At 38.6% G+C, this 14,326-nt stretch overlaps 1 protein-coding gene across 1 annotated transcript in view; it reads right to left on the bottom strand.

Annotated features, from left to right (window-relative positions):
• The window catches only part of plxna2 (plexin A2), a 182,525-nt gene that overhangs the window by 37,981 nt on the left and 130,218 nt on the right, over positions 1–14,326 (bottom strand). The window contains exons 14-17 of the mRNA XM_057363340.1: positions 11,995–12,112; positions 9,289–9,425; positions 7,072–7,239; positions 4,841–4,934 (exon numbers count right to left, since the gene is read on the bottom strand). Coding sequence (XP_057219323.1) covers positions 4,841–4,934; positions 7,072–7,239; positions 9,289–9,425; positions 11,995–12,112 — 517 coding nt within the window. The remainder of the gene's footprint in view (positions 1–4,840; positions 4,935–7,071; positions 7,240–9,288; positions 9,426–11,994; positions 12,113–14,326) is intronic.

The following is a 14,326-nucleotide window of genomic DNA, read 5'->3' as shown; positions in this document are numbered from 1 at the left end:
CTTTTTGTCCCGCCTCCCTGAAACGCGCAGATTTTTTACAAAGCTCATCGCTCTGAGGTGTGCTATGATTGGCCAGTTAACCAGTGCGTAGTGATTGGTCGAATACTACAAGCGTGTGACGGAAATGTAACACCTCTTACCATATTTGGAACATCAGGTTCCAAAGCAATTGTACTGACAGGTACACCCACCTTACTTGCATATACATTTGGCCGGTCAAATCATACCACAAACTGATTCGATTTTACATAATTCGCTTTTAGATAGAATGCATCTAATTTTTGCAATTTTACGTGTCTAATACATGCATGGGCAACTTTAACACACCAAGGACACAGAAAAACACGTATTCGCGCCATATGACCCCTTTAAGACAAGTCAAAAAAGCATATGAGGGTGATTTTTATTCCTTTTAATTAATGTATTAAAAAAAGAGTATTTCAACTTTTACCACTTTTTATAGCTATACTATAGAGGGAAAGTGAAACAATAATGGGACATTTTTGCTATCTTATTATTTTGTTTGCAATTTTTTTATTTAGTTCATTTTCTTTTTTTCTATTTTTTTCTTTTTTTAGAAAAGACATTTTAGTAAATTTATACTAAAATTTAGTATATTTTAGCAAAATAATATTTTAATAATGTATTTAAAATAATTTTATTTGTTATTATTTATGATAAAAATACTATTTTAAACCAGAAAACTTGTAAAATACTTCACATTTGCACACTACTACTACTGTATGTTCCTGTGTAGCTCAGTTGGTAGAGCATTGCGCTAACAATGCAAGGTTGTGGATTTGATCCCAGGGAACACACACTGAAAGACATGTATAGACTAAAATGCACTGTAAGTCGCTTTGGATAAAAGCGTCTGCCAAATGCATAAATGTAAATGTAAATGTACTACCTGCTCAAGCCCCGAACAGTGAAATTCTGGCAAATTTAACATCTCAACACCCTAGCTCACTAAGAAGAAAAAACGCTATTCTAATCTCACCCTAAAACTACAGGGGATAACATAATAAAGAAAATAAATCACCCATTAACAAAAACATGCTTCTGACATTCCGACATTTAATATGTCTGAACATCATGCAGGTTTAAACATCATCTGACATGCTTTACAGAGCTCAGATCTTCTCGGTAGTTCTGGGGCACTCTCCATTACACAAAGTGTTTGCATGACAATGCAACTAGATCAGGTTAAAAACGAATGGGATTCAATAACACTGTCATCTAAACATATAATCCTATTACACACCCCTCAGCCCCAAACGTGAGCTAACTGACAGGCGAATGAAGATCTAGTCAAATAGGCCGTTATGATTATCCCGAGCAAAAGAGCATTAAAGGACATATACTGACCTGCTTTTTACTTACTAGGATTTAGTCTAGATCTCAGTATCTACAGTAATCTAGTTCTAACCATAAGGCTATCACATCATGATCGGTACCTTACAAGCTTTTCACTGCGCTAAAGGGTCTAGCGGGACATAAGGAGGATCTAATCTGATTGAACTGCATTTAAGTTTTTTCCCCCTTTGATGGCATTGCCATGCCGTGCCATGGCCACAACCAGCATGGCACGACACAGGATAGCCCAGAACAGCCCCGCTCTGGATCTGCACACCATCTGTTTTAAACTGGCTGAGCGCACATTGCCCGCTGTCACGTTTTGTGTTGCTGTACCAGTTTGGTTTTTTTACATCCTCCCACAATGCGTTACCAGTTTTTCACAAAATGTAGCTTTCCACATGGCTGGAATTAAGTTAGAAGATCACAATACTATAATACAAACAGTGCAAGCATACGGATATGTAAATACCGAGCAGGTCGAAATACACATTGAAATATATTTTTTAATTTGCCTTGCAGTATTCTAGGGCCCGCACCCGACTAATAGCTTTTGAGTTTCTCTCCTGTCCTTTCATGACCAGGTTGCAGTAGCTGCAGGTATTTGTCTGTGAAAATAATTGGGATCCGTATCCTTTCCTGTCTCTCTGAAATAATTGGTTTCCGGTTCTTCCGTGAACTGACACATGACTCAGCACAAACCACAGTCCAATGAAACGCTTTTTTCCACAGTCATCTCTCCAGCTTCTGGGCGAAAAGATGTGTATGTGTAACTTTTGCCTGTGTATTTAGTCACCTGTATATCTCCTTCTCTGTTTAACACATAAAACTGCAGGTTACTTTACGTACTTTTCCTTATGTTGAAGTCAAATGATGTCAAATAGACATTTCCTGGGAAATCGTACCTGACAGCTTAACTTATAAATCATTATTATAAGCTTATCATTGTGAATGAGGGTAAGTTAAAAGTAAACACCTGTTTTTATGTACTGTTCAATAATTTTGGTTTATTTTTACCCCCCAAATCTTTTTTACACCAAAATAAATAGTTTGCCTTCTTGTTTCAAGTATACTTTAAGAATAAATATTTTTTGTGACATCATCGTATGTCTCTATGTGTGGTAAAGATGACCTCAACATTTAGCAAAACAATCAAGTTTGGAATATTTTGGGTGAACTGACCACACATGAACACATACACGTGAACCCTTTCCGAATAATTCTGAAAAAGAATCGCCCTCAGGATTCATTGTTCTTACCACCATTTTTTTTTTGTCCTTAAGCATAAAACTAGATACTGTATCTTGCCATACGGCAGAAATGAAAATGAATGCATAACACCATATGTTTCCAGGGAAGTGCCTGTGGCTCTATGTTAAATGCACATGCTACAATGCTTTTATCATCTACTGTATAGTTCGTGTTCTTTTTGTTGGTTTTGCCAGTGTGCTCTTATCCGCGTTGTCTGGGGAGGTCTTTTGACACTGATTGGTGGGGGCGTCTGATCGCATCGTTTTAGAGGAAAACTGAAGTGCTTTTGTGATGGGCTCAGATAGCGGCGAGTGACGCTTCAGGAACGTGCCTCCAGACTTTATACAGGATCTCTCCTGTAACGTGTCAAACGTTTCTTTCTCTCAGGAGAAGAAAAAAGCAGAAAAACTAATCTTTTAGCTATAATCAGGTAAATGATTAATGTCTCAATTGCGGGCCGGTGACAGGTACAGCAGGATGCACAAAAGCAATTGTGTGCCTTTCGTTCGGCTGCCAGGTAAGAAAGGGGTGGAGGGAGGTGGTAGAGAGGCAATTTGGGGAGGAGGCACATGACAGTTTGAAAGCTGCCTTGGCGGGCGCTCGGCTCTGATTGCTAGACAACTAAACCCCACAAAAATACAGGGAAGGGGGAAATAAAGAGATACATAATTGTAACCTCTGCGGTTAAAGGAATAGTTCACCCAAAAATGAACATTTTTGTCATCATTCACACACTCTTTCAGACTCGGTCGGACTCAGTATTAATTTCTTTCCTCTTTGAAAAGCAGCACTTTTCCACACAATAACAGTGGATGATCATTTTAAATGGCAAGTTTTAGAACAGACAAAAAAGCACCGTGAAAGTGCCTCTTACTACATGTTCTCCTGAAGCCATTTGTCATCCTTGAATCTTTGTGTTTCACAGAAGTTTCAGAAATAAAACGGAAAGGAAAGAAGAAAGGAAGGAAGGAAGAAAGAAAGAAAGAAAGACCACTCAGCCCCCTACATAATGACTTTATGAGCAGAAAGTGTGCAAGCTCTGTGAAGCATGGAGAAACACACTTCAAGAAAAGATGCTATAGCAGTTGTACTTTCACCTCCGCAAAGTCAATTCTCACTCAGAGATGAGTGATGAACATCTGTTTTACCTTTCTAAGGTATTAGACACACTACCTGTTTTGCCAATACATTTTTACACCAATGAAAACAAATGAGGAGGAAAATCTACAACTACAGTGTCCTGCACCCACTAGTAAAAAATATTAAATCTATATCTTATATCTGGTGTCTGAATCATTTTTGGTTTGACTGTATTTATCTGAATGAGCATAAACAAGATTGAAAGTAAAATATAACCTCCTGTACAGTGTGTTATGTTAACAAAGCATAATTATACAGTAGACGCTCTCTCTGTTTGAACACAAGATGCCTCGGGCTATCCCAACATTGTGTCTGGACAGACCAAGCAAAAAACCCAATTCCATTAATTCCCTGCCGTGTCGAGCAAATTGAATTTGTACCGATTCCTCTGCCATTATTTCGGGATCTCTTTATGCTGACCAAGCCCGTCTGACAGCAGCTTATTTTCTTTTGCAACCCATTAACCAACACAATGCTCTTCTCCTAGCCACAATACATCCAGAAAACCTTTTAAAAGATGAAGAATCTACAGTACACAGCATTTTTCATATAACGGCCAGCAAATTCACATTGGGCGATGGCGGTTTCAGACGAGTAAAATGCACAAATTAAATGCTTCATCCACACCGTTTTGCACAGTCTGAATAATTCAGCAGGGTACTTAGTCGAAATTACAGATACACGGCTTAAAAAGAGGTCACGCAGAGGCTTGTGGGTAGGAGACAGATGAGATTTCTGGAGTTACGGCAGTGAGTCACGGCTGATCTCGCCTCCGTGGGTCAACAGAAAGGACAGAAATTAGTCTAATGCATCCCAAAAAGGCAGCGCGCAAATGGGGGGATCCTTTCTCTTCTGAAAGTCACACATAATTAACTCAAACCTGCAGACAAAGCATGCCACTTTTCAAGGTCGTGCATTTCTGAGGTTGAACTGATACGATTGGGTTTAAATGCGTTCGCTCTCAGGAGAGCCGTTCTCTCAAAAACCCTGAGCTCAGGTAACCGAGGTCGTTTCAAACGCAGAGGGCAGATAACCGAGAAACCACCGATAACTTAGAAAGATAAATAAGTAGCACTTGTCTTCAGTTACTCACATTTACTGATTCCCGTCCGCCATACTTGATCCGAATTCTCGGCTCCTGTATGACATCCAAGTTCGTCCCGGTCACCACCAGAGGCGTGTGTCCACTGTAAAACACATGACGGCATTAATAAAGGCTGCTAATTTCATAACATCAAAATTGACATTGAGCCTCAAAAGGTTGCAATTGAATTAAATAAGCGTGTGCTTCAAAGTAAAGATTCTATTCTGTCTACCACAAAGCACGCAGGAGGGTCATGATTCAGTGTTCTCAGCCGTTTCAAAGCAGTGTCCACATCAACTCAAAGAGATCTGAGTCCACTTTCAAGTCCAGGTACAATGTGAATGCTAAGAGAACTGGGTTCTTTTGTACTTAACTGAAATGGCAAAGGGCCAGTACTCGAATAGCAATGGAATTTGAAGATCGGTCGTTTTTTGGCACACTTTGTTTTAACGTGAACTGCGGTTTTAGTGTTTTATGTTGTTATTCTGTCACACTTTAGATTAGGGTCCATTTCTCATTATTAACTTAAATTCCTAATTACTGCTAATAAGGTAGTTTTTAGGTTTAGGTATTGGGTAGGACTGAGGAATGTAGAATAAGGTAATGCCGAATTCATATGTGTTTTATAGGTACTAATATACAACCAATATGCAGTTTAATAAGCAAGTAGTTAATAATGAATTTGTGTACCTTAATATAAAGTGTAACCTGTTATTCTTTTAACTTAGATCTATAAGCAGCAGCAAAAGCAATACGAATAATGAAATGTTTATCATATCATATTTCTCACAAATATAAGCTATAACAGTTTTTGATCAATTTGTCCAGCTCAAACATAAACGTTTACATATTCAGCATAAAAACGTTATGCTACCTCTTTATGCTAAAACTACGTTCGCGATCTTTATGCAACTCATCTCCACGTCAAAATAGTTCCTTTGTAAAACGCTCCTCAGAGGATAATACGCAAGAGCGATTAAAGATGCTTTAAACCGGCTTCAGTAGATTCAATCAAATATACTAGATTTGTCTTTGAAATCGGAAAAGAAGCAGCAGTGGTCCTGTTTAGCATTCTGGGAATGTCCAGGGTTGGATGAAGTACAACAAAAGCAATGAGCTTTAGAGAGCGAAAGGGTGAGGAGCTCCTGCTGTAGGTGTTATTGCTGTTTACTGCTGAGTACTTCATTAATCAGGTGTGTGGTTGTGTGGCCGCTGCACTGCTTCAACACCATGACCGTCAACTGACACCCTGCCGGGTGTGAGGGAATGCCATTTGTAAAGAAAAACACAAAAACGAACTTTACAATCCCTGTTGTGTCTCCACACAGGAGTGAGATCAAAAGACAAATAAGAAGAAGAGACTTAAAGTCGATGTATACTTTCAGTCGGCTCTCAAAAAAGTCCTGTTATCTGTATTGAATGTTGACAGAGGCTTTCTGTGGATATATTCTTCAAAATCTGTATCTGAACATTACGTCTGTCTCTCATTCATTTTGTATATTGTCACTGTATATAATCCTGCGCAGCACTGCAAGAAATACTAATATTTTAAAGCTCTGTATAATCAGTTCATTTCTGTAGTGTTTAGCACTTAAAAATCACTTCAGATGTACTTACAGAAACCGTCTGAAGAACATTAACACACCACATTAGAAAAGCAAATTTGAGCTTTTCACTGATGGAAAGGTAAAGAATGTACTTTTAAAATCTATAATTAAAAACGTAATAAAAAAATGAAATTGAACTGAAAGTTTAAGGATTTTGAAGAAAAAAAAAGAAAAAAAAGATCAATATTAAAAATTATTAAATAAGAAAAATGTAAAAAAATATTGACCCAAGTTGGAGCAAAAAGTATTCTGTGCTGTTACTGATACTGTAGCATGGTTTAGACATGAAAGAATAGTTGCATTGTATTGCATGGCATAGGTTTCTGTAGACTGCAGACTGTGCAAAGGATTATGGGAGTTTAAGACTTTTAACCAGTGTTAACCGTGAAAACGATGAGTTTCTGACAGATCTGACAAAACATGAAAAGAGTGAGTAAAATTTCTGGTTTGTCTGTCTTCCTTTTTAGAAAACTATCTATGGTCACCTTGACATGGCCATATTTTTTGTTTGGTCACAAGCCATTTATTCATTTACAAGAATAACTCAACCACCCACAGCCTTGAACAAAGACAGAGTGAATAAGATCTATTTCTTGCAGTAACGTAACTCGTTTGATATTTTATTTCATTTACCTTGCGATGCTCCATTCTGGTTCAATGCGTTGAACAGTAGGATCATCTATATATTCAAAGGTCAAGCTCTCCCTGACCTGGGCACGATCCACACTCACGCCAATCTGAACAGGCCCCACCCCTGTCTGGGAGGGGGCGGAGTAACACACAATCTCGGTCATAGTTCGCCTGTGGACAAAACAGACAGAAACATTACACTAAGTCTTACCATGAAGATAAACGGTGTAATTGTTTTTTTATGTTAAAAAAATTGATACTGTAGTTAAGCTATTTGAAGGATGAAAACAGTATCCTATAAGACTTTTAGGACCACTGAGATGGCTACACATTGCAAATTTTCTGAAACACGGTATCTGAATGACACATGTGGGCGGCTCTCTGATCTTTTCCAATTGTAGTCTTTTTCTTAGGTCTCTTAATGAATGTGGTACATGTGCAAAATGAGCATATAGTCATCCTCTGTGGCATATCGGAGAACATTAAGCTATTACTTCTCCCTCACAAACACACACACAACATGAACACACCATCCTTCTAGAGGAACACAGCGGAAAATAGAAATCTGCAATTAGCCGATATCTCATTAAAGCAGTTGTCTCTTGAACCTTAAAGCAGTACAATCAGCCTCGTCTTTAAATAGACATCCTGGAGAGACGGTGAGTGGGAAAAGGAAGATATACTGTATAGGAAGAGAGTTGGTGGGGGTCCATTATTTAGGTGGAGAGGAAGAACTCACTATGTCAGCTAAATCACACAGAGAGGAAGAAGACCTGAGCGTGGAAAGTTAAATCTAGAGCTGCGGTTCTAAGGTGGCGTATGATTTCAAAGTATGAACCAGCTAAAGCAATAGTATACAGAAAAAATGGAAATTCTGTCATTATTTAACCTGTGTGACTTTCTTTCTTCTGCAGAACACAAACGGAGATATTTTGAAGAATGTTGCTAACCAAACAACACTGGACCCCATTGACATTGAATGGACACAAAACCGCTGAGACATTTCACGAAAGATCTTCTTTTGTGTTCCACATAAGCAGTGTTGGGTAAGTTACTCTCAAAAAGTAATTAATTACTACTTAGTAATTACATATTCAAAAGTGTAATCAGATTACTGTACAAATTACTCTCTCCAAAAAGTATTTAGTTACTTATTACTAATTACTTTCTATATCCTATATCAACCTTGATTAGTTAAGTGATTCAAGGATAGGCATGTAAGGGCTCTTTTAATTCATTCAAATAAATAATATTAAACTACATAAAGTAGTATTATTAACTGACCAAAGTATTACAAATGTGAGAATTATACATTAAAGCACGGATTTTAAAGTTAGACTTTGAATTTTGATGTCAATTCCACTATTGCACACACACATTACACAAAGTATTTAGTTTAATTACATCAAAAGTAACTGTAATTAAATTACAGAAAAAATAAGAGCATTCCCTTACTTTACCTTTTCAAGGGAAAAGTAATTAAATTACAGTAACGAATTACTTAGTAACACCCAACACTGCACATAAGTAAGAGTAACATACAGGTTTTGAGAGGTCTTCAGGAAGGACCCGGGACCAAAACTTTGGTCAGACTCGGCTCAGAGAGCACAGAGAGGATAGCAAACAAGTGCTGCTAATATCAGCGGTCATGGATGGCACTAAACGAGCAATCATTATTGTAGTTCAACAATATATAATGAATGGAATTAAACATGTTCGTTCAATTGGCGAGAGAGGACTAACATGAATGAAAAAAAGGAGGATTGCATCACAGTCAGGGATGCAAAAGGCCACTTACAGTAGGTAAGACAAAAGGTTTTATTTTCGCAACTTGTTTACGGACTTTAAACGCGTCGGACCTGTGTAGCACATTCACGGGTCTCTTTGGTTACACATTTTTGGACTATTTTGAACCACATGAGGGTGAATAAATGAATAATTGTTATTTTTTGGTCAACGATCCCTTAACACACCAAATCGGGGGAAACCACAATTAAACTCTAACTTATAATATTATGTGGCGTACAAATAATACCTAATAGGCTACACACTTTAGATCTAAAATTAAAATGTTTACTTTTAACAATTTCACCAGATTGCTGTTTTTCATATTTCATTCATGCAAGTGGACATTTCAATATACATTTGGCAAAACAGAGCACAGTGCATAAGTAACAATGTACCCACAATGCAATGGGTTCATAAGATGACCGTTCTTACTCATAAAATTCGCAGGTCTGGTTCCCGAAAAACACTGTGACACTGCTGCCGGCCCCCAGATTCTCCCCGATTATAGTGACTTTAGTTCCACCAGACTCAGGGCCTCGACTGGGGACCAACCCTGTGATAGAAGGCATCTGTACAAGAGATAAAAAAGTAAGAGTTCATTTTATATTAAGTCAGTAGCCTATTATCTATAAACCTGTTTGAAAAGACACTATTTTGCATAAATGCTTTTGCATAAATAAAAGAGAAGCACATATTGAATCAGGCTAGATGTTCCACAAAAGAGAAGTCACATCTGTAAACAACAACCGTCCTTCACAAGTCTCAACGGCTTCAGCGCAGCTTACAAGAAAAAGTAAAAGCTACAAAGAAATGCCATTTCCAGTCCTGTTTGAGTGATGCGAGCTCATGAAAAGCATGTGTGAGGACAAATACAAGGTTTTTAAACCGCGGTACATAAATTCTCTAGTTCTCCGCACGCACTCCCTCTCTCTATGGTGTGCGGGGACTGAAAATAGCAGGCAGAGAAATAGAAACAGACAGCTCTGTGTCTTAAGAATAAACATTCGATGGCTGCCGGCCGCCTTCACACGTGCAAAGACTAAAAATGTATTAGCACCAATTTCTCGCGCCTTTTATTGTTACACAACCGGAGGGCCGCTCTGGGACTCTATGTTGTTGGTAGGGTTATATCAAAGATAACATGGCGCTTTTATGTTTTACTATGCGATATGAAAGGCGCAGGTGGTGGAAGCCTATGGTGAAAATAATGAACGCAAACACATACACACATGCATATAGGAAGTGGCTCTTTTAATTAATAAAAGCTGTAAGTTGTTGTGGTAAAGATAAGTGTGTGTGTGTGTGTGTGTTTGTGTGAATGCTGTTGATTATCTATTAACCCAAAGCCGACGATTGGGTGTTTGGGACAGGTGTGAGGGAGCTCCCACAGGTGCCCCTCCGCAGCAGACAACATGGCAACCATCCTGCCTTTGATACGGTTAATGGCTTTTGTTGTCTCAGTGTTCAATACAGGCCCCCCCGGTGCTACACGTTCATAATCACTCAATATTATAATAACTGCGAACAAGTCCTATTATGCTGACAACAGCTTCGCTTCTAAACGCAGGAAGACGGGAGGCTGTAATAATGACAAACACAGCGGCAATCGGTAAATTAGCAAGCTTTTATGCCTTCCCTTTAAGACTTCCCAAGTCGTTGTGCCTGATGAGTGCATTAGTTCAATAAACCTGCGTTTCTTTTAAGGTCTGGGTAAATAAATGGGTAAATAACATTACTTAAAAAAACTGCTGGAAAAAAAACTGCTTGAAAACAAGACTTAATAGCAGCATTAGTCTATAAAATGCTATGTGGAAAATGAAGTGGAGTGATTTTCGCACACTGTGATTAAAGGGACAGTTCACCCAAAAATGAAAATTCTGTCATCAATTACTCACCCTCTAGTTGTTCCAAATCTGTATACATTTCTTTGTTTGGTTGAACACAGAGAAAGATATCTGGATGAATGCTTTTTCCCAAACAGTTTTGGCCACCATCGACTATCATAGAAGGAAAAATGACAATGGTAGTCAAAAGTGCCCCAGAACTGTTTGCTTTCCTACTTTCTTCAAAATATCTTCTTTTGTGTTCAACAGACAACATTTTTCCTACTATAGTAGTCAATGGGGTCCAAGAACCGATCGGTTACAAGCATTCTTCCAAAAATCTTTCTCTGTGTTCATCAGAACAAAGAAATTTATACAGATTTGGAGCAACTTGAGGGTGAGTAAATGATGGCAGAATTTTCATTTTTGGGTAAACTATCCCTTTAAGTAAATGACATCCCATAAGAAAGAAAAATCACAGATGAGATCTCGATAATATTGCAATTATTTTTCCTAGACCTTAATGAGATAAAATGGAGAGCAAATGGAAACTTTTGATTAATGGCTGGAATATACTACAAGACTTTTAAAATCTGAACAGATTTTTTTTTTAACTAGACATAATACACTTGCAGACTTTTTGAAAGTTTCAGATAGAAACACACTAACTGATCAAATCTGCAGACTTGCACAGACTTTCTGCAACAAGTCAAGACTGAAAATCTGGGCAAAATCTGAGCAAAAGTCTTGTAGTGTATTTTAGCCTTAAGTCTCTTGCATCTCAGATGTTTCTCTTTAGGCAAATGTCACAAATGTCTCAATTTGTTCTCCAAAGAAGTCTCAACAATGTCACAAACTGAGCTCAGATTTGCCCAAACTGCAATCAAAAGTAAATATTATGGAATATTTCATTGCAAAGGCAAACATTTATTTGAAGTGTACCAAAATCCAGATTATTGCACATTTACAGTATTCATTTTACAGATCCATACTGCTAATATATTTTAACAATATTTATTTAAATAATTTAATTAGCGCATTTCTGGTCAAATTCACTTAAAGAAAGTCTTTGTTCCAAAACTGAAGCTAGCTGAAGTGTGTCGAGTCACTTCATTTGACATTTTGCTGTTCAAGGGCTTCTGAGAACAAAGCCACCTCAGCAAAGTTCACCTGTCCAAAAGCGTAACATCACAGTGACCCGTGACTTCTCTTCAGTGGACCGAATAAAGCCCAGTTTAATAAAAGCAAAACACTGCTCGGTCTCAACAGCACCTCACTGCATTATTCAGAGAAACAGCACAGTTCAAGTCCTTACCACGAAGGAATACAGCTGAGAAGAGCGAGTCTGCAGTTCAGGTCTACACTCCCCTACGCACAAATGGACCGGGCCGGGTTTACTGTCCACAGGTGCTGCGTCCATCTCACACACGATCCTGAAGAAGAATAGACACACAACAGTAAGTCAGTTACATTTACAATCTTCTGAGTCCCGTTGACTGATCAGTATGCAACTACTGGATATCTTTCCATTGATTTCCCTGTAATTTTTGCTTTGGTTCCTTGATCGCTTTAGCGCACACATTCCATTAGTTGAATTGACAAGACCACCTAAAATATACAGACTTTTGGTGCATCAGACCCTTATGTTTTCTCAGAGCTCTTCCCGTAAGCACAGCACGGCACGCTGTAAGCTTGCGAATCAGACCGAGACTGCTCGTACCAATCAATACCACGTTATCACACGCTCTGATCAGAGAGCTGTCGCTACATCATACAGACTGATCAGGTATCGGATTGACAGACGGGTGGCCAGATCAAATGATGTAATCGAAACACAGAACACACTGACTGGCTCTCAAATGGAGTTAATATGAAACCGACATGGTGACTGATAGAAGGCATGCAGCGCAGACTGTTTGATGGTGGGCGTGATGCGGCTTCCTGCGGTGCATCTGACAGAGACGGCAGACAGCGTTCACAGCTGTGTCCTCCATACTTTGCGCACTCTACTCAAATACACTGAGTGTGAGACTTTTAGTTCTGTGACAGTTAAAGTTGAGAGTTTGGGTACTTCATTATTAATGTTGCATGGGATCGAGGTTAGAAAGTTAGTTCCGGCATTGCACGTGCAAAAAGGCATATATTATTTAAAGGAACAGTTCACCTTCAAAATGAAAATTGTCTCATCATTTACGCACCCTGTTTTCATTTCCTGTGTGATTTTCTTTCATCACAAAAGAAGATATTTTGAAAAATGTTGGTAACCGTTAACTTCCATTGTATGGACACAAAACCAATGCAGTCAATGACGGTTTTCTGTTCCCGACATTTCTCAAAATATCTTCTTTTGTGTTCTGCAGAAGAAAAAAAGTCATAAAGGTTTGAAATGACAAGATGGCGTGTAAATACTGACAGAAGTTTCATTTTGAAGGTGAACTATTCCTTTAAAAGTATAAAATTAAAAAAGCGAAAAAAGAAACAATTGGAAATGAAAAACAGAAAAAAATGTGTGCAAGCAACATATAAATGATGAACATGTTGCATGAATGTTGCATATATGTTACATTAATTTGAATGCCTTTAAGTTGTCTTATGCATTATATATTTTGCAAGGTTTTGCATTGTTATAGTTACAACTTTTAATATAATAGAGTATAAAACATATATGCACAACTATTCTGGCTTCTGTTTGTGCCCCCCATCTGCAAGTTTGATGGGGTCCAATGGCACATTCCCCATTTCCTCCAGCCACCCCTCCACTGCTCCATACAAATGAATCCACTCCCACTCGGCTCTGCTCTGCCCCGCTCGGATTAAACTGCTGTCAGGGGAGAGGAGCTGACAAATCTGCCTCCTACAGACGGCAGCATGCCGTGCATTTCAATTACCGCACATTCTCCGTCTGTACCCACCTCAGCGGCAGAGAAAGGCATTGTGGGGACATGCTTTCCCTAAACAGACACTATGGGATATTTGTATGCCTTGGAAAAACAGAATTTGAGTCAAGGCAAGATGACCCTCATCTTGTACTAAATAAAGATAACTGGAAACAGCAAGACAGTAACAATACACAATGTATCTCTATAGTGATGACCGTGTACTTTGATTCCGACGTTTATTTTCCTATGAATATTAAAAGTGTAAACACTTGCTCTGTGGTGCTATCAAAACATTGCTTTGTCCGAGCATCACCACTCCCCTTGGCAAAATTTGAGACAGGACCATCTGTTCTTTCGATTAAAAAGTATTTCCAGGTGAGACAAACTTTAACCACGCAGTCAAACCTGTGTCTGCATAAGCGCACATTTTTTCTGCATGTCCTAGCAAGAAAAATGCATTACGTAGGCATACGCACAAAACATAACTTAGAATCATCAAGTTTTTGCTCTTTTGGCCCCTATTTGTTTTTCGCGAGGTCTGGTATTAATGATGAAATACTGCCGCAAGTACATTTACTGAAGCCGAAAACAAACAGGGTTAATGACACAATTAACAGAGTAAACACAAACAGATGCTGAAGACCAACCTCAGTATGTCTCGACTCTAATTGGAGCTCTAGTCACCGTTGACAACCGGCCTTTCATACACAAGTGTTTTTTCTGCCTTTGTTAAGATGTTTCTGTCAGACAAGATGCTGCGGCACAGTA

Source organism: Triplophysa rosa, linkage group LG21 (genome assembly GCF_024868665.1).
Source record: "Triplophysa rosa linkage group LG21, Trosa_1v2, whole genome shotgun sequence".
Classification (NCBI taxonomy): domain Eukaryota; kingdom Metazoa; phylum Chordata; class Actinopteri; order Cypriniformes; family Nemacheilidae; genus Triplophysa; species Triplophysa rosa.
The sequence above is the reverse complement of the archived record's forward strand: the minus strand, read 5'-3'. Positions and strand labels throughout refer to the sequence as shown.